This window comes from Lepidochelys olivacea, assembly GCF_965140295.1.
Source record: "Lepidochelys olivacea isolate rLepOli2 genome assembly, chromosome: 8".
Classification (NCBI taxonomy): Eukaryota; Metazoa; Chordata; order Testudines; family Cheloniidae; genus Lepidochelys; species Lepidochelys olivacea.
The window spans coordinates 79144181-79172039 of record NC_140418.1 but is presented as its reverse complement, the minus strand read 5'-3'; the positions used below and the strand labels follow the sequence as shown (position 1 = coordinate 79172039).

At 40.8% G+C, this 27859-nt stretch overlaps 1 protein-coding gene across 6 annotated transcripts; it reads right to left on the bottom strand.

Annotated features, from left to right (window-relative positions):
- Positions 1-2030: 2030 nt before the first annotated feature.
- MCOLN3 (mucolipin TRP cation channel 3) lies at positions 2031-27371 on the bottom strand (the record flags this gene model as incomplete). Of its 6 annotated transcripts, none has more annotated exons than XM_084636583.1 (14): positions 27295-27371; positions 24847-25076; positions 21863-22030; positions 15950-16103; positions 15188-15272; positions 15009-15105; positions 14241-14340; positions 9300-9412; positions 9067-9216; positions 6229-6357; positions 6022-6144; positions 4855-5061; positions 4082-4212; positions 2031-3385 (listed from the first exon to the last, which is right to left on the bottom strand). In XM_084636583.1, exons 2-14 carry the CDS (start codon positions 25072-25074, stop codon positions 3379-3381), a joined length of 1692 nt encoding a protein of 563 aa, XP_084492709.1. In that variant the 5' UTR covers positions 25075-25076; positions 27295-27371. The 6 variants fall into 6 exon arrangements, with proteins under 6 accessions (XP_084492709.1, XP_084492707.1, XP_084492711.1 ...); XM_084636581.1 differs by lacking the exon at positions 27295-27371 and adding an exon at positions 26906-27076; XM_084636585.1 differs by lacking the exon at positions 27295-27371 and adding an exon at positions 26906-27076 and having other exon boundaries at positions 6256-6357.
- Between the last annotated feature and the right edge of the window lie 488 nt (positions 27372-27859).

Genomic DNA, 27859 nt, shown 5'->3' with positions numbered 1-27859 from the left:
GTTTGATTAAGCCTCATCTTACAGAGTTGTTAGAAGTTCTATCCTTGCTGTAAGGGGAGCAAGGCAACAATGTTAGCATGTAGAAAGAACAGGATAGAGAATACTGAGTTGTGCCATTATGTAATTAGACAGTGCGCCTTTACCCGAGTCTGTTTTCGGTTCACCCTCTCTCAGAAGGGATGAGACATTTAAAAAAAAAAAAAAAAAAAAAGTCCAGAGACAAGAGCCTAGACATAAAAAGGCTTCTACGTAAAAGGGGGGGTGGAGAGGGAAGAGAACTGAAGAAAAGAGTGGGATTATTTGGGGGAGAGATGAATAAAGGGAAGTCATAGTTATACAAATAGCAGTATAGCAAAGAGGAAATTGGATTCTAATAAAGGAGAATTCAGTACTGAAAGTAAAAGGCAAAGTTACTACGGATTGAAGGAAACATTTCCTCTCAGTGGGTAGTTAACCAGCTGAATTTGTTATCACAGGACACCATTGAGACCAAACAGCCTAATAAGATCCCAGAAAAGAATGAGATATTTATATAGGTATGGACATCCATAACTTCATTAACAAAATAGACAAGGTACAAAGCTTTATGCTTCAGGGCACAGGTCAACCACTAACTAACAGGAGTTAGGAAGAAGCCTCACCTAGGGAGCAGCTATGCCACAAAACAAAACACTGCCAAGCCTTCCAGCGAAGCATATGTTATTGGCCACTGCCTGAGACAAGAAGTTGCAATATAGCATCAAAGCAGCGATGCATCTATGGCAATGTCTATGTTCTTTCCTGGTTTAGACATGCCAGACATTATAGTTAATATTTTCTAACTATAATTCAGTTTTGTGTAAGGCACAGGAAAGGTGTTTGAGTTGTTTCTACATTTGCTGTCTTTTAGTATGCATATCATCCAACTCCAGCTTTGGAACCCAGTATTCCTTGTACTTAACCAGCATATTTGTTGCTCAAAATAAGTCATCTTGAACCTTCATTCTCTAATTAGCCAGAATATTTGTTGAGGAAATTTGGCTTCTGCATTAGATGAGGACAAGGAGAACATGTATTGATTAAGATTCAGGATTGTCAATACAGGCTATTTCCAAGAGCACATCAAATACAAGATCATTGGTTCCAAGAACTGAGAAGTCTGGCTATAAAAAACACCACAAGTCCAAGGTGGAGAGTACCTTGCCACTGGCTTGTGGCTAGGGTAAGCTTGTTCTGCCTCATATGGCAATATCAAGGTATTAGAAATTGGGAGAAGACTGCACGGGAGGGGCTAAGTTGTGCAATGGGCCCTAGCTCTTCTTTAGTCATCCCAAATTACTTACAGGTGTTCCCTCTGTATTAGGGCAGTAACACTGCTCTGCATTTGGTTTTTGCTGAATTATGCAAGTCTTAGCAGACTGGTTTAAAAATCAAGAGAAAGTTTGAGGTCATCTAGGTTTATGAGGAAATAGGAGATATCAGGTGGGAGAGGTGGTGATCTTTCAATGGCAGATGCCCTCCCCTTCAGATTTCTTTGCAACTGCAATAGTGCTTTTTAAGTGGTGTGTACATTATGCTTAGCCCCTTTGGTACGCAAAAAATTGCAATCTATGCTTACATGCTAATGAACTTGTTTCCCCAAACAGCATTCTCAAGAAAACCAAAATGCTGGTGAAATAAGCCTTATTAAAAGGACTTCTAGAAATTTAGTTTAGGGAGAATTTGTTCTGTCTGTCCCATTTCTGCTACCTATTGTATGTGGTTGGCCTCTGCTGAGTGGGAACCTATTATGATTTGCAGAAATGGTACTCCTAGCCTGACTGTTTTACACCAGAAAACCAAAGAAGGATTAAGATGCAATAATTCAATGAGAAACGCAATAAATGTAAGAGCTAATCTGGTATAGACCCAGAGCTAGCATCAAGCTAAAGTTTAGGTATTCATTTCAAATTAGTCCAATATTTAATCCTTGCCAGAAGTATAAGGATACTGGTCATGAAAAAGATGAATTAAAAACTGACATCTTAAAGTTACTCCTGGTTCACTCAAGATTTACTTCAATTGCAAATGTTTATTTCAGCACTTTCCTACAAAATGTAAACATTCAGACTGAACATATTTAGCATCTTCCAAATTTGTACATAGCATATAAAGAACATTCCACTGTACAGTTTACCAGACTTATAGGATTTTTGGTCTTACACATGCAATCATCTAAAATATGCTCCTCCATTTTTCTATTCTGCTTCCCAAGTGAACAGATTATGGAGAATAAAACTTCAATAAAAATCCGGTTCCAAAGCAAGAGGATGGACTAGTTAATAGCTCAGATTTGCAATATTTGAAGTACTGTATCATAACAAAATTCTACAGAGGACCTTTGTGACTACTGCATATAATAGCTGTCAAATATCCACTTTCCAATATCTGGGAGTCAAAATCTCCATACATCTAATTTAGACTCCAGAAATAGTCTAAGGTCTAGTATACTAGGAGGAAACATTTAAATAAAAATGAATATTTTGGAAGTACTTTTGTTGCTGTTATGTTTATTTTCTCCCTTACCTCACCTTTATTCTTTAAAAATGTATGTCAGCATTCTGTTAAGAGACGTGAAAGGCTACATGCCTGGTCCTACCCAGTGGTGTGTGTAGTAAGCTATGTAAGGTTCCCCCACTCATCTCCGCCACCACACTTCAACCTGACCTACCTATCCCTGGCTATATACTCTGGCCTCTCTGAGAAAAGACTGCCGGTCATGTCAGGTGGTATGGCTTGTTTGCACAAATGCCCACTTAGTTTATGCCCTGAGCCAGATTTGAACATTTACGTTAACCCACTACACTGTCTCCAGTGGCAGTTTATCTAATGTGTTTTCCTGAAACTCAGTTTGGGTTGATTTTTTACTATTACTGCAGGTAAATAGAAAATCTGAAGAAACTAAAGGCCTTTGGTAAGTAGTGCTGTAACTCAATAAATGAATGCTACTCCATACATAAAGCCTGTAGTGTTGAGGACCAGTTTTTGTTTGACGTTGCCATTGTCCAGCTGTAACTTTTGGATCTATTGGAGAAATATTGTTGAATAGTCTAGTCTAGCCAGATCACCGTGCACAGCCAGTTTCATAATGCCCTTTGCATTCCAGTGCAATTCTAACTAGATCATCAGACAATTAGAGCCATATACTTAGAAAAATACAACCTAAACTAGAGATAATGGTCAATTAGATGTCCAAGTTTCACAAACTTCTGTAACAAGTTTATATTATTTTAAAGAAAAGAAAGTTTGAGCTTTAAGTTCAGGAATTTTCCAGCTATTTTTTCTATCCAGTTCTTGTGATTAGTGTGCGGTTTTAAAAGGTCTCCAGAATACATTCCCACATTCTTGTAAATATCTTCGTTAGGACCTTCAAGAAAGAAAGTTGTCAGCAATTTGCAGGAAAGTAACATTTTTAACTTGATGTAGTTAATTTGGAGTCTTCAAAATAATGTAGATCTATTCCTTAATGACCAATACTACTGGAAACAGAAAGATCACGTACAATACAAGGTGACTGAATTACTCAGTAAGGTGGTAGAGAAAAATATGAAGTCCTTGGCACAAAACATGTAAGATTCTATGAATATTCCTGAGCTGAAGCTACAGATTTTACGGTTCAAATCCCCAGATGGGCCACTAACTTTAACACCTCCATTGGATATGGCATCTGTAAGGAATGTGTAATCTCTGGATCCAAACAGCAGGAACCCTTATTTGAACTAAAGGGCCAGGCCCATTAGTTAGAGGCAATAGCAGACTCAAAAGTCTGGTCTGGCCACTAGAGCAGGACAGTTATCTATTGCAGTAGCTTGAATAGCTGCTTTGATTCCAAAAGTTGGGGCCTGGAATAATTTAAGTTAAACATTTTAGATTTTGCAGTATTTCATAACATAATCCAGTTGACTAACAGGATAGCCTATTTGTATGATAGTACAGGACTCCTAAAGCATTAGAAAGCCACATAGTTCTTAACTGAGAAAGTATTTCTGATATGAAATCTTGGTGAGATGGTATGTTATATGGCTACTTAATAATATGTAGGCAAATAAAGCCAGATGCCTACCGTTTACAACAACAGAAGATCGACACAGGACTCTCCTCTTCTAATCTGTATCGGCCTGAGTTTGGTAGGTCTTTACACTGTGATATAAAGTCATGGAGTTCCGTCTCTGGAAAGCCATCTTGCTGGTAATGCTGAAGATTAGTCATTCTTAGTTACAAAGCTGAATTGTTGTGTATAGTCTTGCTAAGATTTAAATCCTTCCCCTCAACACTAACCACACAATTGTGTAAAAACTGGATTTAGAAGACTGGACACTCTGAAGTGCGGTAGACACTGTACAGAAATATTGATAGATTTTTATCCTTTCACTTTTAAAGTTTGGGATAGGGAAGGCCGATTGCTTTTGTCAAAACTAGGGCAAGGTGGGAAGATAATCTCACGAATATTTTAGTCACTCTTCCTTAAGTTAGTTTTCGGAAATCTTTGATCACTAACATTTCAGGAGAGAGAGTTATAAATTTAGGTTCTAAATTCATGTAGATGACTTCTTCTACCTCAGTGCTTTGGAATACAAAGTCTGGATGCACACCGACTAACCCATTATACTTGTTCCCTAGCCAGAGAGATCAACTAGCAATACTGCAGCTGCTGAAAGGGTTTTCAGTAGAAACGTTTCTGTAAATTTTTATTCATATTTCAACTTTAATTACCAGATAGGTACATGTACTGGCAAAAGCACTGAATGCTATGGGTTTTGTATTAATATCATAGTTGAACATGCAAACCATTCTTGCATTTTTCTTCTGAACCAGAGAATAAAAGACCATGCCTACCTTAATTGTTTCATATGTATCGGTGATCAGTGCAATGAAAAGACTTAGCACCATATAGATGAACAGGCTGATGAAGGAGTAGAGGTAAAGTCGACTAAATAACCAAACCAAGTAACTTTTCTGATGCATTTTTGCAAATGTGGCAAACATGTCATCTCCATTTATAAGTGAAAAAAGACATTCTGAAACCATGTTCAGAGAACGGAACTAGAGGAGAAGGGGAAACCAAAAACAAACATTATTTAGTACCATCCAGTTACTGTTTGCTGCAGTCTTAGATTTAAAATAAAGTGAAAAGCTGTTGAATATTGCTGCTCAGCTGTCCTAGACTCTTTACAAGAAGCATGAGATACTGTAACCCAAATCAATTCCTCCTTGTGTAGAGACCTGCAGAGCAAAAGGTGGCTACAGGCAGGTCCTGGCATAGCAGGGAGAGAATGCAGGATATATCATTGCAAACCGATATGACAGTATGCACTGGTAGACTATATCCAGGCAATAGATGATTAGTTGTCTCCAACCCACACAGTCAGATTGGTTCAGCTGTGAACTAATAGCAAGACTAGATATGCTGACTTTGGTGCCTTAGTTCTTATCCCTTTAAGAAAAAAATCTGAAAAATTTGAAAACAGAAGTTAGTCTTGTGCAAGACCAAGTTATTTCTCAAAACGTTGCACAGAAAGCCCCAGCATGTGATTAGGAATCAATCTGGCCATACTTCTGACTCAGGACTCTCATAATGGGGGAGAGGAAAGTCTGATCAAGTCAACATTGTACTTTGTCAGCCTTCAAAACTATGATAGATAAGGCTTTAGATTCTTTAAAAAGACTTTCATATTAGAGAAAACCTTGAAACTGTGAAGCTTAGCAGTAGCTCTCATAATTTAGACACTTAAACTGAATGAATAGAATTCATTTCAAATAAGTGGCCTTCAGACTTTGTATTGGTGTTCCCTTTCATACAGATAGCCTCTGAGTGTGACCTCCCCCCTTATAAATTAAATATTGGGGGGGGGGTAAATTTAATGGTTGCTTGGGTTGTCAGGTCCTGAGCTGCCAGCTTGCAACCCCCATGTAACCACCTTGCGACCCCAAGGGATGACAACCCCCAATTTGAGAACACCTGGTTTAACTCATTCAGTTTAAAAACCTCAAATATTACATTACCTTAACATGATATGGCCCTAGTACAATCCAGCCACAGAAACAATAGCCCAGATAGATCATAGCAGCACAACAGCAGAATCTAATGACATTGGGCAATGCTGACCGTAGTGTCAGAATAAGCAGCTGCAGAAACCAATATTAACAGTTAGAATCCAGCCAGATATTTGTTACAGTTGTGTGGTAACAACAAACAAAATAAATACCAACAGCATGGAGATCCCAGGAGATCCTTACATTATACTTCTGAAAGAAACCTAGGTATCGAATAACTCCAAGCCACACAAGCATGGTTGAGGTTCCTAGGAGAATACTACAGACATCATAACTTGTCAGACTCTATATTTAAAAAAAAAAAAAACAGGAAAGAACAAAGTGTTAAAAACCATACAGTTGACGAGAAACCTCCTTTTTGTGCTAGCCTAGGATTTGGTCATTGCTACAACAATCTGCCAAGAAACACTATTTTCCTTGAAAGCTTCCATCTCCCATTCCAATACTGACCAAAACCAATTCTGTTTAGTGGGCAAAATTCTACTAAATTTTATAGATTCAGGCAAGAAATGAGAAAACATTTATTTAAATTTAGTGCATCTCTCACATGTGTGACTAATATATAAAGTATAGCCATCATGTCCAAGAAGTGTATTTTCCTGCCCAAACAAAATACATCTTTATGTAAGAGGAAGAATCAGGTCTAGCCAACAAGTAGGACAGACAAGTGCCACAGTACTAGGAAGTTACCAAAGAGAAAGATAGCTTCTAAAAACTGAAGTAATGATCACAGAACTAGATTAATATTTTGCTTGTGTTCCACTGGTTTTCCATTCTGTCAACACCTACACGCATTGGCCTACTTTCATCCAACTTAATACATTCACTATCCTGTTTTTAACTGCAGTTCTACTTTGAAAGGCAACTGTGCAAAAATATGTTTTAAGGTTCAGATCTGAGTAAAAACACAACAGCTCACTTTAGTGACAAAACGTTTTCACTTTTTTTTTAATTCCTGTTAGACCTGCAGAACCAATACAGCAACACACGTGGGTAGACTCCATTCCTTCTTGTGTTATATATCAGCTGCTTCATTTGTTAAGCTGCACTCAGCTACATTTATGCAAACTTGCTGAAGACAAGGGATGCACAAAGTGTAATTTGACTGGCAGAACTGTCAGACAGTGTACAACAAGGAAGAGATGTTTATTCAGATTTCAGGTGAAATTTGTAAGACTTGCAATGAGATGCCTCTGCTTTACTTGTGAACTGATTACATATGATATAGAGGCTTAGAAAGAAGATGAACCCCACAATCCCAGGTTTTTACCAAGCCATTTCATAAGAAAACTGCAAGATGTCATCCAATGTGCTATCAGATATACTCCTTCTTGCTCTCATGCTTGGATTTTCCCAGACCATAAATCAATTATTCATTTTTGCATTTACTTCTTACCTTCCTTTTATTTCTAAGAATTGAGCTTATAGCTCCTATAATTGGTAGTTGGGTACTTCACAAGGATAATTTAAAAACAGTAATCAGCACCACCAAACTGGATTTTCAGAATTATTCTTTGGTCACTGTAGAGCAGGGGTAGGCAACCTATGGCACACGTGCCAAAGGCAGCACGCGAGCTGATCTTCAGTGGCAGTCACACTGCCCGGGTCCTGGCCACTGGTCGGGGGGGCTCTGCATTTTAATTTAATTTTAAATGAAGTTTCTGAAACATTTTAAAAACCTTATTTACTTTACATGCAACAAGAGTTTAGTTATATATTATAGACTTATAGAAAGAGGCCTTCTAAAAATGTATCACTGGCACGCGAAACCTTAAATTAGAGTGAATAAAATGAAGACTCGGCCCACCACTTCTGAAAGGTTGCCGACCCCTGCTGTAGACTAAAGCTTACAGGCATGCTGCAAAAGCTAATCTGCTGGAGTTTTGAGGGCAAGTAGCATTAGGTTAATGTTAAGGTATTTCAGGATGGAATATTTTTCCAGTTCTTGGTTGATTCTTATTGGACATGGGTTATAAATCACTGTGCATTTTTGTATGATTATTTCATAGAATATCAGGGTTGGAAGGGACCTCAGGAGGTCATCTAGTCCAACCTCCTGCTGAAAGCAGGGCCAATCCCCAATTTTTGCCCCCGCTCCCTAAATGGCCCCCTCAAGGATTGAACTCACAACCCTGGGTTTAGCAGGCCAATGCTCAAACCACTGAGCTATCCCTCCCCAATTTAAGAAATTGAGCACCTAGACCCTAGGATAGGCACTTCTGTAAGTGCAAAAGAAATATTAAACAGTAAATATCAACTTTGGCTGGTCCACTAAGATAGAACCTCACCCACCTTGTCTCTAACTTCTGTTAGAATTATTTGTAATATGGAAGCAAGTAGTTTCAGATACAAATAGAAATACCAAAAGCTTAAGTGGTAGCACCAGAACTGGTTAGAGAAGATATCTAGGGAGCAGAGATTCCACACATCTAATTTTGAATGTGGGTGGGTGCAAATCTATTTTGTCATGTACTGTAGCGGAGATGTTCAGAACTCTTGCAGGCTGAAGCCTGCTTAGTTACTGGAGATTGGAAGCTGGAGTTGCAGTGAAGAGGTGTTTGAGAAGTACCTCTTTCCTTAAGACAGTTGTGGGTACTGTACAATGTTGCACAGAAAGTCTCACACACACACACACACACACACACACACACACACACCTACCTACACTGAAAAGCCAGATATATCAAATACAGCCCTACATGGGAGGAGGAAAAGGGAAAGCTGACAGTGAATATAAAATTTTATTTTTCAGAGTAAAATTTCTTAAGAATGAAGAGAATAGGCAGATGGGTGTCTAAGGATATTCAGGGTTCTAAAGTCTAATGGCCAGTCACTGCTCACCTGAAGTGAAATGCCGAACAAAGTTTATTTTTGGGCCCCACTAGTTGGAAACCTCTAAGGGGGTATTGCTTGGCTATACTCAAGTATTCAGACTGGGATGGAATTTCAAAAACAAAAACAGTTTTGCTTTTACCTAGTAGGTGAACATCTTACCTTTGCTTGTATTTCCATTTTTAGTGTTGAGCCAACAATAGTTAAGACATCACTAACAATAATCAGGATGTACCACCCATTGACAAATTCCATTTGATCAGTGAAAGATACTTCTTTCTTATAATGATGTAGGAAAAAACTTACAAATTCCTAGAGGAAAAAAAGAAAAAACAGCCACAATCAAACTAAGTTTAAAAGGCTCATAAGCATTCCTGAGGACAAGTTATACCCACCCTTTGGAGCCGAAATCCTTTAACCACTGATCGTGTGCAGAGGATCAATGAGGCTAAACAAGTCAATATGACAAAGGCATCAAAGATCATCATGTAATGAGTATTCTTTTGTACTGCAAAAAAACCAAGAACAAAAAAAAACACCCACACATTTATAATAGTGCACAAACACAATAAATTTTGCCTAAGAGTATCCATTTAACTCAAGTCTGAATCACTATGTATATCCAGTTTGGATTAAGATAAGCTTTACTGCGTGAAACTAAGTCATCAGAAATGTATGAGCATGAAGTTGATGAGTGTCTCAGTACGATAGATCAACACTCACCAAGTTGTAGGCCTAAACATACCAGTATATTGCACTTATGCTCAAGGTAGGCCATCTGGCAAGTTATTTCAATATTAACGTACCTCCTGCCTCTCTCAGATTCAAGAGGAAACAGCTTTCAGCTTTGTTTATAATATATTTAATTCTTCAGTGGCATTCTTGAGCAAGTTGTACAGACAGCACGTTTTACTGACCTTGTCCGTGCTTTAAGGCATGAGCCAGTCATGTGAATACTTGGAGCAAATACATAGTTGCTAACATGATAGAATTACATTTTTCTGTTGTGCATTTGCAACTTAGATTTGAACAGATATAAAAGACAGCTGTATAGACAGTCATGCATTACATTGACTGAATATATTAACAGTATTAAACTGACTAGTGCTTCTCATTCAGAAATCCTATAACCACTCCAAGGTATCCTTGGATCACAAGCCAACATGATTTTACAGTATCTTCTTGAAAATGAACAGTTGCCTTAAAATAACCTCATGTCATAATATTAGAGGAGTCTCCAGTGTCCCATGAGAGCACAAGATACTGTTCCTCATTTTACAGTGACAGGAATGGACGCCTTAAAAAAATAAATAATAGACATTCAGTGGCAAAGTCAGGAACTGATCCCAGATCTTCTCAGGTCCAGTCCAGTGTCTTAACCACTGAACCGTCCTTCCTCTCCCAGAGCAATTCAGGTAACTGTTACACAGTTGCATAGACAGTCAAGACCCAAGTAGAGTAACTGATGTTCAACACAACTTATACTAAGTCACCAATGTTGCTTTTAATAAAGAGCATATATTAAGAGTGAGAGACATAATCAAGACATTTAGACAGGCAAAGGTTTGCACCAGAGCTATATGTTAAAGGGTTCAAACATTTTATCCTAGAGTTTTCATATAAAGCTAACATATTTGAAGCCAGATAACCATCAGAAAGAAAAGGATTAAAGTTCCAGTACTAAAATCAGGATGCTTGCTTTAGACAACCCCCATCTCCCACAAAAGGTATCCTAGTAATTACATTTGTGTTTAAAGTGTTTTTTAGAGACCAAAGGCTCTACAATTTATTATTAATCCAAGTAGGTTTTGAAACAAGCAAACTATCAATCTAAAATAGGGTAAAGTGCTATCTGACTTCAAAATGGTGCCTGCTGCACCATTCCACAAAGATACACATTGACCTTTTGGATATACAAAGGTCTCTGCCATATATGTAGCAATGTGCTCACATTTGAGCAATTTTTGCAACTTAATTCAAATGAATTAAAAAAATTATGTTGGGGTTTGGTTTTTTTGGGTTGTACTTGTTTTATATTTCATGACTGATTTGAGATTAAGTTACAAAAGAATCCCCTGGATTGACCTGTAAAAATAATGTTATTGTGATGCACATTTTAACAAAGTAACACACCCTAATATGGATTATCACACAAATCTGATATAAAGCACTTTCTTTTAGCACTGCATAAGTGATCCATTCGAGCTAGCATGCCATCTAGGTGAACAGTTGGTGAAAGGCAGCTAATGGGGCTAATTGAAGCAGGGAAGAACTTTTTAACAAAAAGGTTTCACAAAACAGAAGTGTTTTTGAAAACTATTTTGTTTCATTGCCCTCTCCACTCCCCCTTTTCCACTGAACACAATAAATTGAGGGCCAGGATGGGTTTTTCCTCCAACCAACCAAATTTTCTCCTCCACTCTCAGGTTTTTCCTTTTGCAACTGAATTTTGGGGGGGGGGGGGGGGCGGAAAAAGAGTCCAAACGTTTCAAAAGTTAAAGTGGAAAAGTAAAAACCTGGATCTCATTCATCCTATTAGTGGCAAAACAGGGAAGGGAGAAATAAAATGAAATCTGAGAAAAAGCCATTTATAGAAAGTGTCTGGTTTAAAGAATGATCAGAAATAGCCTAAGTGTCAAAGTGTTTTGACCAGCTTGAATATCTACTAATCTTAAATTGGTTTGAAATAGTCATTAAGTTCCAACATGTGGTGCGGGCTGTACAAGACAATCCCTGCCCCAACTGGTTTATAATGCGTGTAAGCACTTAAGATATTTGTTAAATACCATTGGTATGAACAGTATTGCACATCACAACTTGATTTCAATTAAATCAAATCCTTGGTATGGTCAGTTACACATGCTAAAACTTAGGTATATTTCTAGCCACTCCACATTAATACAGGTGAGGCACCTTCTTGGATACAGCCTTTGAATATGTTAGAATAAAAGAATTACTTAAGAACCAGCTTTATTTTTCACCACTATCATTCAGCTTTGGCAGACTTACAGTGCGAGCCTTTTTGTACTAAAGAGTCCCTAAGAACATTCTAACTCAGTATGGCCAATGATCCATCTAGGCCAGTATCTTATCTTCCAACAGTGGCCAATGCCAGATGGGTCCGAGGGAATGAACAGAACAGGGCAATTGTAAAGTGACCCATCCTGTCTTCTAGTCCAAGCATCTGGCAGTCAGCAGTTTAAGAAAACACAGAGCATGGGACTGCATCCTTGACCATCCTGGCTAATAGCCATTGATGGACTTCTCCTCCCTGAACTCAAATTATTTTTTGAACCCCATTATAATTTTAGCCCTCAACATCCTGTGGCAACAAGTTCCACAGGCTGACTGTGTTATGTGAAGAAGTCCTTCCTTTTGTTTGTTTTAACCCTACTGCCTATTAATTTCACTTGGTGACCCTTGGGTCTTGTGTTATGCAAAGGGATAAACACTCTCTCCACACCATTCAGGATCTTACAGACTATCATTACTCATCTCTTTTCTAAACCGAACAGGCCCAGTCTTTTTAATCTCTCCTCAGATGAAAGCGGTTCGCTACCCTTAATTATTTTTGTTGTCATTCTCTGTACCTTTTCCCCATTTCTAATATATCTTTTTTTGAGATGGGGCATCTAGAATTGCATGCAGTGTTCAAAGTGTGGGCAAACCACGGATTTATATAGTGGCATTGTGATTTTTTTCTTATCTTATATATCCCTTTCCCAATGTTTCCTAATATTCTTAGCTTTATTGACCACCACTGCATGCTGTAGATAGTGGTATGAAGACAAATGCTCAATGACTCCAAGATCTTTCTTGAGTGGTAAAAGCTAATTTAGACCCCATTTATGTATATTTGGGATTATGTTTTCCAATATGTATTACTTTGTATGTAGGCAGATGAAATTCAATGTTGCATTTTGCTGCACAGAGAGATTCCTTTGTAACCCTTTGGAGTCAGCTTTGGACTTAATGATCTTGAGTAATTTTGTATTGTCTGCAAACCTCACTGTTTATCGGTGATCTGGAAAAAGGGGTAAGCATGTTGAACAGCACTCATCCCAGTACAGATCCTGGGGGGCACCACTATTTACCTATTTCCATTCTCAAAACTGACCATTTATTCTTATCCCTTGTTTCCAGTCTTAACCAGTTGCTGATCCATGAGAGGACCTTCCCTGTTATCCCAGGACTCCTTACTTTAATTAAAGAGCCTTTGGGGAGGGTCCTTGTCAATGGCTCCCTCAAAGTCCAAGTACCCTATATGCAGTGCATCACCCTTGTCCACATTTGTTGATCCCTCAAAGAATTCTAATAAATTGGGGAGGCATGATTTCCCTTTGCAAAAAAGCAGTGTTGACACTTCCCCAGCAAATCAGAATTAGCAGACACAGATGAACATATTCTGTACTATAGTTTCAACCAGCTGTCCTGGTACTGAAGTTAGGCTTACTGGCCTGTAATATCCAGTACCACCTCTAGAACCTTTTTAAAAAACAGACATCACATTATCTATCCTCCAGTCATCTGGTCCAGATTCAGATTTAAATGATAGGTTACAGACCAGAGTTAGTAATTCTGCAATTTCATATCAGAGTTCCTTCAGAACTCTTGGGTGAATACTACCTAGTCCTGGTGACCAGGGCAGTCCCTGGAGGGGGAAAGGGGCTGTGGGGCCCGGGCAGCCACCTCTCCAGCCCAGGCCCCACCCCCATTCCACCCCTTTCCGGTTTCCCCCGAGAGATGCTAGAGCCTCTAACCCCCTAGGCTGCCCTGGACCCTGCGTCCTGAAGCGTGGGGCAGTTGCCCCAGTCCATCCTATGGATGGGACAGCTCTTCTGGGGACTTACTGTTTAGTTTATCAAGTTTATTCCAAAACCTCCTCTAACGACAACTTAATCTGGGACCGTTCCTTGGATTTGTCACCTAAAATGACCAGCTCAGGTAAGGGAATCTCCCCCACTTCCTCTGCACTGAAGACCAAAGCAAAGAATTAATTTGGCTTCTCCACAATGTCCTTGTCTTCCTTGAGTGCTCCTTTAGCACCTCAAATCATCAAGTAGAACAATTATATGTTTGTGTTCTCAAAATTTCAGGTGAAAGTTCAAATGTTAGCGTTATGAGCAGAAAGCTTCTTTATAAAACCTAAATTTGAGACCAACTCTGTGGACAACACCTCTTTACATAATTCCTCATATTAGTTAGCAAGATGAAAATGAGAGAAAGAGAGAGAGAGATGGAACAACCCCATCCAGAGTGGATGAATTCTGTATTAACATGACAAGAGTTTAAGTCATCCATAAATGTTTAAGTATTTTAACTTAGTTGTTACTTACTCAATCCAGAAACATGCCAGTCTTTACATTCCCTGATGGCAATATCATTGTCCAGACTTATTTTAATTCTTCCACTATGTGCTTTGTTATCAAACACTATCTGTGTGAAGAACAGTGAGATTTTGTATAAAATTACAGGTACTTACATAAAGTTTAGAAAGGTTATATATATATTTCATAACAATGGCCCAAAATATTCTTAGGAGGAAAATTAGGATGCTTGGAAATAATTTCAAACTAAGATAATCTTCAAATTTATGTATGTAAATATGTAACAAAGGTAAAGTCTGATTGATTAGTTATTTGCTATAATTACTCGGTTCTATTTGTTGGAATATAAATTAAGTCAATAATTTAAGTTACAATCCCATTCTAGTCTGAACTGCACATAACCATTCTTAGAAGGGTCTCTTTAGAGAGAAGAGAAAGTTGTTTTTTTTTTAAATATATTTGTAGTGTGCTCAAAGGTGGAGGTTTAATTTCTTATACTTGCTGTCTGGTAGCATTTAGGCTCTCCTGTTAAACCATTAACTATCAACAAAGGTTGGCAAAATGTCTTGTGGCTCCCACAACACCAACCTTCAACTATTTATAGGCTACTGTAAGCGATAGCAGCCCCCTCTACCCACTCTCAAGGATAACTGAGCTCTGGTGCCCAACCATGTTTAAATATATGGTAGGTATAGTACCCCCCCTATGAAGATATCAAAATATGCAATAAGAATTATTACTATGGTGAATACAAAATACATTGAAGTATCCACTTACTGTCAAAGTAAAGTCATAACAGTCTGGGAGTTCATGGTGACGAACTGTCTGGAGATTGACTGCTTTCAGTTTAAAGGTAAGCTGTACTGTTACAAGTCTGGAAGGCAATTTTGAATTAACTTTTCATAGTACCAGAATCTCTCACACACACACACACACACACACACACTCCACCTCACCTATGGAAGTCCAGAGTGAAATTGAACTCGTGCTTTCCCAGCGTTCTGTTTTCCAAGGGCATCATTGGCTCAACATAGAAACATTCTGCCATGAACAAAGAGGCACAAACACCACCAGGTGGATTCACTGTCAGTTTAATTTGTTTTAAACCACCAACCTCCCGCCAGTGGGCATAAGAGCTTTTGACTAAAGAAGTCAAAATAGCATACTCTCTCTCTCTCTCAAATGGATCAGTCATTTTAGAGATCAGTTTGCAAGAGTATTGTCTTTCTTGCACTCCAACTCAATGCATTCTTGACTTAAGACATACTTAAAGAATTAACGTTAGTTATTTACTTCCTTACCTCACAGGGATGTTGTGATGGTAAATGCATTAGTAAATGCATTAATAAATGCAAGAGGCTTCATAATATGGTGATGGATGCCATAGAAAAGCCTATAAATCAGTCAAAATACCAATAGCATTGGCTAAAGCTAGTGCTACTTCCCTCAACATAAAGGGCATTAGCATCACAAGTAATTTTTTTAAAAAGTTACAAAGCTTTACACATTTCACAAATGTTCGGTTACAGTAAAAAGTTTAGACAGACTAAATGATCACAAAATCCAGAACGGATTATGCTGGAAGAGAAAGATTTGTAGATTCCATGACAGTTTAACACAACTATAAAATACTGATTAGGTTTGGGGAAAATTGAAAACAAAAAAGTTTACTGAGTATAAATAATGAGTTCAGACAAGACATAAGGTAGGTGTGTCACCAGTTTCAATGTTGGGGTCGATATCAAAGGTGTCATTTCCAGGACAGATGCTGCCTCGCTTGTAGAACTGTTGACAGATTGCCATAGCTGTTTGTTCTGCTCCTCTCCTCTCATAAGCATGATTTCCAACAGATATGTGGCGCAGCTGTAAGTACTAAGTCAAAACAAGATCATCAAACTGAATTCGAGGTCATGCCTAGGCTGCTACATCTGAAAAAGCTAGTCAATATTCATTTGAATGTATACTATAACCATCTCATCGTTTAAATGGTCACCTAAATAATTCAGAAGGGCTACACCACACTCCTGAGCTGGACTTGTCCACTAATTTCAAGAGAGTTTTGCCTGGGCAGAGAGTTCAGGATTAGATCCTAAACAAGCAGCATTTTCTATTAAAGTTCTCTCTTTACAAGTCCCTAGGATGAGGCTAATTCATTATTTTTAAAGCACTTGGAAATCCTTGGATTAAAGCCATTAGACATGAAAAGTATATGATAAACCTTTGAGGCTGTTGCCTCTGAAGTCTTGACACTGGGGCATGAAGATCACTAGGACATAAGAAGTACCAGCTTTTTCCAAATAGTCATTGAAGGTCTTCATCCGTCAATCTGATTCAGGATTGGTTTTATCCCAGGCGTATGGCAATATTGTAGTTTGTTGCTTAGTCAAAATGTACATAAAAATAAGCTATTTGGTTTGACAGTAGTATTTCATTTGATCCTGGATGGACAGTGGACAGATCCTCTCATGTGATGTGGTGATGCTGTAAAAAGCAACCACACTAGCACATTCTGGCCAGAGACCTAACATACCTGACTCTGGTATACAGCCTGTCAGGTTTTCCCTCTTCACACACACTTTCTCCAGGTCTGTTTCCTGCAACTCTAGGAAAATATTCTCTTTTTCTAAACCCTTTTGCTCTGTCTAAAGTTTTTCTATCTATGACCCTTATTACTGTAGTATCAGAGTGCCTCACAGGCTAACATATATACCCTCACACCCCCCTATGAGGTAGGATGGGGGAACAGAGGCAAACAGAGGCTTAATTACTTGCCTAGGTCACACAGGAAGTCTGTGGCAGAGCAGAGAGTTGAACTTGTCTCCCAAGTCCTACACTAGCACCCCAACGTTTCTAGTCAGACAGCACCATGATAAGTTGTCCTCTTGAATTTTAAAATTGCAATCTTGTTAGATATTGAAGAAATAGGATTGTATCCCTCAAACAATTGCCCAGAAGTTTGGAATGAGAGAATTGTTGTTCTTCAGCAGCTAAGGGCTAGATTCACAAAAGGACTTAGGCACCTAAAATCTCAGAATCAGGCCTCACTGGGATTCACAGAACCCCCGTTCAGCTGCTTTAGGTGCCTAAAGTTACAAGGCATCTAAAAATTTGCAGTAAAGGTTCTCTCTGCACCTATATTTCTCTGTGCTCACACACTGCAGCCCCTTGCAAGACTTCTGGATGTGTAAGCCCCAGAGCAATGCATAAACCAGGAAACACAGGCCATCCTCCAAATTCACCTGTGGGGGTCAATCCAGAAAGTGCCTTCAGAGCTCACCTACCAGATTGGATCCCTATAGGTTAACTTACACTAGACGACCTACCTTATAACTTTTAGCCCAGTGGCTCAAGTACTCACTTGCAACATGGGAGACCCCCAAGTTCCCTTTCACTTGAGGGGGAGAAGGGATTTGAACAGGGATCTGCCACCTCTCAGATGAGGGCCCTAATCACTGGGCTACAGCCTATAGGATATTCTGATGTAGGGCTCCCTCAGTCTCTCCTGTTGAGCTGTATTAGTTTGGATCAGTGGTCACCAACCAGTTGATCGCGATCGACTGGTTGATCGTGGAGCCTCTGGCAGTCAATCTCAGTCAGTCACTGAGATGTAGACCATCAGAGACTCCACAATTGACCAGTCAATTGTGATAGGGTTGCAAACCCTCCTGTAGCCAAACGGAGTTCGGCCACTAACAGTTCGGTGGCACAGTGGGGCTAAGGCACATAGGCGGGTGCCGACTCTGTGGATGCTGCAGGGCTGGAGCACCCACGGGGAAAAATTAGTGGGTGCTCAGCACCTATCAGCAGCCAAGCTCCCCCTGCCCCCACCTCCTCCCCCCTTCCCAAGCACACTGCGTTCCTGCTACTCCCCCTCCCTCCCAGTGCTTCCCACCCACCACCGAACAGCTATTTGGCAGCGCTTAGGACTTTCCAGGAGGGAAGGGGAGGAGCGGGGATGCTGCGCACTTATGGAAGAAGGTGGAGAAAAGGCAGGGGAGGGGCAGGGACTTGGGATGGAATGGGCAGGGAGGAAGCGGGGCTGGGAAAAGGTAGGCCTGGGACTTTGGGGAAGGGGGTGGAATTGGGCCAGGGGAGGGCACTGCAGGGGGGCGGGGTCGAGCACCCACAGGGCAGAGGGGAAGTCAGCGCTTATGCTAAGGCAAGCTCCCTACCTGCCCTATCCCCGCGCCACTCCTGGAAGTGGCTGCCATGTCTGGCAGCGGCTCCTGGGGGCGGGAGGGGGAAGAAGAGGGGCAGGTGGCTCCACGCAGTGCCCCCATATGCAGGCACCATCCCTGCACCTCCTGTTCCTGGCCAATGGGAGCTGTGGGGGTAGTGCCTGCAGACAGGGGCAGCGTGCAAAGCCACCTGCCCCACCCTCCCCCCAGGAGCCACTGCTGGACATGGCGACCGCTTCCAGGAACGGTGCGAGGCCAGGGCAGTCAGGTAGCCCGTTGGAGCCGCACTGCACCGCCACCCAAGATAAGCGGGGCCCAGTGGGAGCCCATACACCAAAACCCTCCTGCACCTCAACCCCCAGCCACAGCCCTGAGCCCCCCCTGCACCCAAACTCCCTCCAAGAGCCTGCACCCCCTGCTACACCCCAGCCCCCCCTGCCCCAAGCTCAGGCCAGAGCTCCTCCCACACTCTGAACCCCTTGGCCCCAGCTCAGAGCCTGCACCTCCTCCCACAACCCAACCCCCTGTCCCAGCCTGGTGAAAATGAGTGAGGGTGGGGGAAAGCAAGCTGCATGGGTGGGGGGAGATAGTGTGAGCAGGGTAGGGGGTGTTTGGGTTTGTGTGTTTACAGTTATTTCTGCCTTTTCTTTGGCGGTAGATCCTGGGTTGCACTTAATTTTTTTTTTTTAAAAAAAAAAGATCTTTTGCTTAAAAAGGTTGGAGACCACTGGTTTGGATACATAATGACAGAATCATTTGTGGGAGGAGAAGGAAGGAAGGAAGGAGAGAGAGAGAGAATAATGATTGTGCAGCCTTGTGGTCAGTGCATTCACCTAAGGAGTGGGAGACCTGAAGTTAATTCCCCTGCTCCAGTGACTTTTTAAAATTAGTTTACCCAGCATGGAAAAGCCCCACATCAGAATATGCATAGCTCAGTAGTTAGAGCAGTCACCGGATATGACATCCCTGCTCAAATCCTCTCCCTGCCCCTTCAGGTGGAGTGGGGGCTTGAACTAAGTGTCTCCCACATCTCAGGTGAGTACCCTAATCACTGGACTAGAAGTTGAGGCAGCTGGTCCTGTTCCTTCTCCTCTACCAGCCCCCAGCCCCTTGCCAAAACGGTATAGGCACTTAACACCAAGAGATGGTTTGCAGCTGTAAACCCCAAGCAAATGGAGGTATCTCCCTGCAGCCCAGATTTTGGCACCTATTGCCAAGAGAGGGGCAGGGCTCAGCACATGCCTAGCAGCTTGGCACCTCCCATTGGCTACTTTAGGCCAGGAGCCTCCTGGCACACTGGCTTTTTGTGACTCCCATTCTGAGACACCTATCACCCTCCATTCATGGTATAGGGATCCTAGGTGCCTAACCTAGGCTTTATGAATCTGAGTGATTTTCTAAGAATAAGAGAGAGGTGTGGTGGTGCTCTGCATGACCATGCTTAAATTTCTTTGTGACTCTAACCCCAAGTGTGTACACAGATAAACCTTGCACTAGGTAATCCTGATCCACCTCCTGACACTATCATGTATTCTATACTTTTAACCATAAGTCTCTAAAACATCAAGCTGACTATCAGAAAGTCTTAATATTTGTTTAAATTGAAAAGCCTGATCATGTTTGTTCATCCAGCATAGGAACTGGATTAGATCTTGTTCTTTAGACCTACAGAAATGGTTGGCCCCAGGTTAGTTACAGATACTATATCACAGAGTGAAATATTTATGTAGTAATAAGTAAGAATTGGAAGACCAGGGCAAAAAAAGATAGTTACTGTAATATTTGCTCTTGCACAGCATGGTCAAATATAAATTAAATCCATAATACTGAAACTTCAGAGTAGACAGACATTGGGACCAATACCCTGTTTTCTCTTCTCTCCCCACCCCCCCCAGCCCCGGCACTTGTGGTAGTTCCTTTTTGAGATGGCGAGGGACCCATCCTGAGAGCGTTTTACAGGTGCGATTTTTCACCTTTAAAATGAATTGCAGGTGCAATTCAGAGTATTTGTGTTGATATATCCCCATTTAGCACCACCATAGTGAAGTATTTAGAGAGACAAGTACACATGTCTGGGCCCATAATTCACTTCTTGGTGCCAAAACGCAAGCACATTGAATGTGATAAAGGGGAACCTCCCCTTTGAAAGGTGGTCCATTCTGTCTAGTTATCCCAAAGGGCAACTGTGCCAGAAAAGCTTTAGTGATGAACATTCCTTGTAGCATTTAAATGTGATAAAAAAAGCACTATAGTCAAACGTAAATTGTTGACTCTGTTAGGGAAGCGATAGGTCTATTTGCTTAGTATTTGGAAAACAAGTGGAGGCTCTCAGCCAGTGAGAAATAGAGCCAGAGAGTTACCTCCAGTGATCGGAGAACATAGCCACTCTCTTCCCCAGCCCACTGCTCCATTTATTTTAAAGATTGCTTTTCCTCTAGTCTCCACAGGGCAATAGTTATTTGAATCCCCATCATCCTTTGTTCATCCCAGAAAAATCTTAAGAGACCTGCTACCAAAACTCAGATTCTCTCTACATATATCCCCATATTGTTTGCTTTGTAGATGGCTGGATAAGACTCCCCAAACAATGAGCCAACATTCATTCAGATGGGGTGCAGCTGAGTGACAAACTCCCTTCCCCCAGACTGAGTTTACCACTTCTCCCAGTACTCATACTCCGCTCAGCAAGCCAGAGACTAGTCATGAAATTCAACTCTGGTTTCCTCTGTGATACTGAGGAGAGACTAATTTTAAATTGAGGATGTCTCCTTCATACCCATTTTAATTCAACTTCAGCATGAAATTATTCCCCAACCTGAAGAAAGTCAGCTGTGAGAGAGATCAGGTCATCTTAACACTGCCTATAGACTAATGGATTTAGTTGAATTTACAACTAAGGACAGTAGTATCACTATATAGTACATAATCTACCATACAATTCTAAAGTGGCACACTCCAGTTATGACTCTACATTTGTAGAATATCAGTACTAGCTGCACTAGGTAACTGACCAATCCTATATCATTGTTCATAAAAAGTGCAAGATTTGGCAATAATGCAGAGTCATGACAGACTATTTAAAAAAAATCTACTACTATTTGACTTTGTAAAATTACTAGAAACTGTTAACTGTGGAGTTATTAACATAACTTAAGGGTACAAGTCTCTGTTCACTGACACTCTGCCCTCTTAATTTAGAAAAGATCAACATTCTCTTCTCTGGGAGTGTGGGAAAGGGAGAATTGAGAGAAGTTTGCAAATGGGAAATTCTTCCAGCTTTTAGCTCAATTTTTTTTTCCAAAGAGACCAGTTTTATTTCAGTCTCAACTCTTTTTCTGGGACACCAGCTTTAGATATTTTGCAGTTTTGTGAGATCACTTGATGTAATTTACATTTTACAGGTTGTTTCCTACGCCTTTTATGTACTAGGCATATTGCAATGGAAACTTTTACCTGGTTTATTGCAAAGAAGATCTGGTCATAGACATCTCTTTGTGTGTATACAGCATAGGTATCATCCATTCTCTCTGTATATCCTTTCAAGAAGAGGTGCTTGAATGCCACAGTGTTCTCCTCCTTGAAGGTAACGACCATTTGATTGCTTAACCCAAAAACTACTAACTGGGGAAAAAAAAAAAAAGGAAAAAAAAAAACGTTTGGAACTGCAAAGAAAAATTGGCTTTTAAAGACTTACAGTACAGCTACCCTCCCTCTTCTGCACAGAAACCTCCTCTGGACAGCCATGGCTGGATTAGACGATTACTAGAAATGGAGCTCACACTGCCAGCTGGTTTTTTTGTTTTTGTTTTTTTTTTGGGGGGGGGGGGAGAGAAAGAAGGAGGGGGAACATGTTGGAAATTCAAACTGCTCTCTAAAGAATACATAGCCTAGAAGATCATTCCTTCAGCATAGGTACAATCGCCTCCTCTGTTTGGAAAAAGTCATTTCCCAGCCAGAGAGAGGCAGGTCTAACAGCTTTTTTTTTTTTTTTTTTTTAAAAAGGAAAAATATAAAAAATAAAAATAAAGTGCCATCCCATCTCCTATCCAAGCTACAAATGACTCACTACACATGTTTTGATAGTCATAGTCTGAGGTTATTTTGAAAAGCAAGAAATACCAGAGTGACAGCTCAGAAACAGCTACAAGGTATAACCAGATCGAACTTCCAAGCGAGGGAAAGAAAAAAAAAGTTACCCTGGGATGACACAGAAAAGGAAATGTAGTTGTCTAACCTCTTGCACTCATATAAAAGCTGCATTAGCACAGCATTCTGCAATTACACAAGCAGTTTTTAAAGAGACATTAGAAGTGAATTAACTGTTCATTAAAAGGTTTTGATTGGATAGCACAAGATCCTGTTGACAAATATTAGAAATTAGACAAAGGTTTCTAACCATCAGAGGAGTGAAGTTCTGGAACAGCCTTCCAAGGGAAGCAGTGGGGGCAAAAGACATATCTGGCTTCCAGACTAAACTTGATAAGTTTATGGGATAGCCTAATTTTGGCAATTAATTGATCTTCAACTATTAGCGGTAGATATGCCCAATGTCCTGTGATGGGATGTTAGATGGGGGCGGCAGGAGGAGAGAGAATCTGAGTTACTACTACAGATAATTCTTTCCTGGATGGCTGGCTGGCGAGTCTTGCCCACATGCTCAGGGTTTACCTAATCGCCATATTTGGGGTCGGGAAGGAATTTTCCTCCAGGGCAGATTGGCAGAGGCCCTGGGGGTTTTTCGCCTTCCTCTGCAGCACAGGGCACAGGTCACTTGCTGGGGGATTCTTTGCACCTCAAAGTCTTTAAACAACTATTTGAGAACTTCAGTAGCTCAGACATAGGTTAGGTTTCAGAGTAACAGCCGTGTTAGTCTATTCGCAAAAAGAAAAGGAGTACTTGTGGCACCTTAGCGACTAGCCAATTTATTTGAGCATAAGCTTTTGTGAGCTACAGCTCACTTCATCGGATGCATACTGTGGAAACTATAGAAGATCTTTTTATACACACAAAGCATGAAAAAATGGGTGTTTTACCACTACAAAAGATTTTCTCTCCCCCCACCCCACTCTCCTGCTGGTAATAGCTTATCTAAAGTGATTACCAGCAGGAGAGTGGGGTGGGGGGAGAGAAAATCTTTTGTAGTGGTAAAACACCCATTTTTTCATGCTTTGTGTGTATAAAAAGATCTTCTATAGTTTCCACAGTATGCATCCGATGAAGTGAGCTGTAGCTCACAAAAGCTTATGCTCAAATAAATTGGCTAGTTGCTAAGGTGCCACAAGTACTCCTTTTCTTTTTGAGACATACGTTAGAGGTTTGTTACAGGAGTGGGTGGGTGTGATTCTGTGACCTGCGTTGTGCAGGAGATCAGACTAGACAATCATAATGGTCCCTTCTGACCTTAAAGTCTATGAGTCTATGATTATCCTGGGGAGGAAGAGACTTGTAGAAGAGTTTTATGTAGGCTTAACAGGAGCCCAGAATTCCCTTTAGTGGTTTTACTGCCAATTAATAAAGAGACAAGACACTTCCAGGAAATAAAACAGACAGTCACTGGGCTAAAGGAGGGTTTTGCAGCCCTGCTGTTCCCTGGAAGTGAAATTTCTACATAAGGAGAACTAGATTACCAGTAATTCTGGCATTTAAGAGTCCATCTTCTCAATACACAGTATCGCCCTAGGACTACACATGTAAAAAACACGCTAGTGAGAAGACTATAAAGATTTCAAGTTATTCATGGAGGGCATGTTTCCCCTGGAAACAGTGGCTCAACAGTTTACTTCCAGTTTAGGTCCTCCCATTCCCAATTTCTAGCTACTACAAGAGGAAGACAATCCACGTAACACATACAAGTAAAAGTAATATTAAAAAAAATATATAAAGTAGAGCATATATGCACATAGAGCCCACCAGGTTTTCATCAAGGAAACTATGATTCCTGGAATTCTCTCTTGCAGCCTGTGGGACCATTGTCCTCCACACTCATGCTTTCACAGCAGAAAGTCACTAGGTTCTGCACTCCATAAGCAGAAATTATGGAAAATCTTTGAAGATAGGAGAAAAATTAGCGCATAAGCTTTCTCCCCAACAAGAGGAGAGAGAGGCAGATAATGACATTTTAGTCAACATAGGTTTGGTCTAGCAAACTAAACTTTAAAGTTGGAAAAAATTGAGAGAGTACTTAAAATTCTACTCTGACATACCTAAATGTGTTTAAAAACAAAAAACCCCAGATTTGCATACCTCATTCAAAACTCATAGTGAACATACCATGCAACATCTACCATATTTCCAAGGCTTCCAAAGTTGCTTATTAAGGGAAGCCTGAGTTGGTACTGTTAGGTTGTGCCACAGCAAGTAGAACATTGATCAGTTGCCTTCCTCCTACCTTGTATCCCTGGAGTGAAAAGAAAGCCCCAGCTCCCAAAGCAACTCACCTGGATGGTAACCATCACTATTTTTAGAAGCTGAATCCCAAGTTTCCAAGGTTTTCTGCCCCGCGCCCAAAATTTCTCACATGGGTTCATGAAAAAAAATTTAAGTTTCCTTCTAAGCTGGTCTTCCAAAAGCAGCTCTTGTGAAACAGATGGGTGTTGTTTGTAGCTGTAAAGATTATCATCATCATGGGAGCTGCAGCTGCTTACAACCACATCAGCATTTTCCATTTCTGGAATGGAAAGTCAATTGGAAAAACATGCAGGCATAAGTACAGTAAACAGCAGATCACTTTTGTTACACACAATGAACACTCAAGATTTTAGTCTACCAATTACAAGTAGGTTCAAGATATTTGCACGCTACATTGCGCAAATAGCAAGACATATATTGCATGTATTATTTAGAATTACAGCAATATCTAGGCTCAATTAATAAAGTTTTGAGAAGCCATTGAATCTGGAGATTAAAATATCAGGACCATGATTTACAAGTGATATTTTTGTCCCTTTGGATTACTGAACTGATTGCCAAAAAGCTCTATTCTTCACCCACCAAAACCACAAATATGAGATAAGTTTTAGACACAGAGGGAAATAAATCAGAAGGACATTTAGTATGTCAACATCAGCTTTTAAGGTTACTTGTTATCTACCCCTACATCTCCAAGCCTGCTGTCTAAAAAGAAGAACCAGGCCAAAGGCAAGGACTAATTCTTTCATGTTTAAATGACCTATAGCATTTTCAAGTGTCAATTCTCCTTTTCACAATACAGATAACTTAGAGGCAACAACTGCCATTGACTTAAATGGGAATGATGCATAGGTACAGGGAGCAGGACTAGCTAGTCAGTACTACAATGCCCAGAGACACAAGAAGCAATTAGAGTTAAAACTCTGACGTAGCTTTGGATCGCTTTGTATAGCGTTAACTCAACTTCCGTTTCTTTTTAATGAAGTATTATGAAAAGAAAAAACAGTCAGACACAGTATTTAAATAGTACCAACTTTTTCATTCTTTGTACTTGAAAACTTTTAAGAGCAAAGTCCATAGTCCGATCTTCTGCAATGATCTATGCCAAGTATTTTTATCCCAAGTCACCAACAAGTTAGTCTTACAATAGATGACTGAAAGTCCCAACACTTTCAGCACTTACAGGCTAAAAAAAAGTTATAGCCATGAAGAGTTGTAAGGAAAGTAACAATTAGGAAATATTGTAGGGTTTTAGGCACAGTTTCAACAGCACCAACACTATTACCACAGAAACAGCTTTACATACTTAGCAAGAACCTTTCTTTAAAGCAAAAACAAAACAAAAAAAATCTATTTGCAGATAATTTTAAGGAATCACTCACTTATAAGGAAAAAGAAAAGGCATACTTATGGCACCTTAGAGACTAACCAGTTTATTTGAGCATGAGCTTTCCATGCATCGGATGAAGTGAGCTGTAGCTCACAAGAGCTTATGCTCAAATAAATTGGTTAGTCTCTAAGGTGCCACAAATACTTCTTTTCTTTTTGCGAATACAGACTAACACATGTATCCTCTACTCTAAAACCTGTCACTTATAAGGATGGTCTTTGGTATCCATGTTTAAAATAGTTAAACATTTGAAGTTAACAACTGATGTTTTCCAGAGCTTCAAAGTGTTGCAGCCTGGCACTCTAAAGAGGCTATAAAATACAATGGATACATGAAGGGAGGAAATTGTTCCCCAATCTCCGCATCCTAAAGGTAGCTTCACAGAGCCTTTCCCTGCAGAGTTTTCCCCAACCGTCTGGGATGAGAGACGCCAAAGGGGGTCTGCGCACAAACTGACCTTTTGGAGGGTAACAATAGAAAAACTGCATTTCGCAGTCTGCTCCTGTGCCTGTCTCCTCCATGACCGCTTAGCTATTTCCCCAGGGCAGAGACTGATCTATTTACTTATTTAACAGTAGCCCTGACACATTACTTATATAACCTGCCCCTCGGCAAACTACTCAGGGCGATCTTGTTAGCATCGCTGCAAAGTGCAAGGACACCTGATGCCAATAGCCCGTGCGCGCCAGCCCACGTACCTACAGCAGCCAGGCGGGAAGGTGCAAATTGCTCTGAGGAGAAGGCGCCAGTTGGGAGCTGGTTTCACAGCCGCACAGGCACCTCTCCTGGCCTGTGGCCGACGGGGACCAGCGAAGCGAGGGAGCGCTGGTGTCTGCCGGCAGCGGGGCCCAGGACCTCACCTCAGGGACTAGCTGATACAGCAGCAGCACGTGACTGCCACTCGGCTCCTCCGGCAGCCTCCTCCCACGGGCAGCCTGGTCCGAGTCCTCCCCGCTTCGGCATTTTCCCTCTCCTCCTCTGCGTCAGACCACATCCCCCAGCCACCAGACAGTCGTCCGAAAAACGACGGTGTGACGAGCCGAGCCACAGGCCAAGTTGCCGCAGCACTTACACTCATCTTCCTTACCTGTCACTTTAGAAGAGGAGGAGCCTGTTTTAATCCTTCTTGCTCGTCTCGCTCTGGCCCAAAACCGCTATGCAGCCATCTCTTGGTTAGTGCACGAGGACACTGGGTTGACATACAAATCATACATTGAAAACATACATGTGGAAAAATTGGAAAGAGTCCAGCGGAGGGCAACAAAAATGATTAGGGGACTGGAGCACATGACTTATGAGGAGAGGCTGAGGGAACTGGGATTGTTTAGTCCCCGGAAGAGAAGAATGAGGGGGGATTTGATAGCTGCTTTCAACTACCTGAAAGGGGGTTCCAAAGAGGATGGATCTAGACTGTTCTCAGTGGCAGCAGATGACAGAACAAGGAGGAATGGTCTCAAGTTGCAGTGGGGGAGATTTAGTTGGATATTAGGAAAAACTTTTTCACTAGGAGGGTGGTGAAACACTGGAATGCGTTACCTAGGGAGGTGGTGGAATCTCCTTCCTTAGAAGTTTTTAAGGTCAGGCTTGACAAAGCCCTGGCTGGGATGATTTAATTGGGGATCGGTCCTGCTTTGAGCAGGGGGTTGGACTAG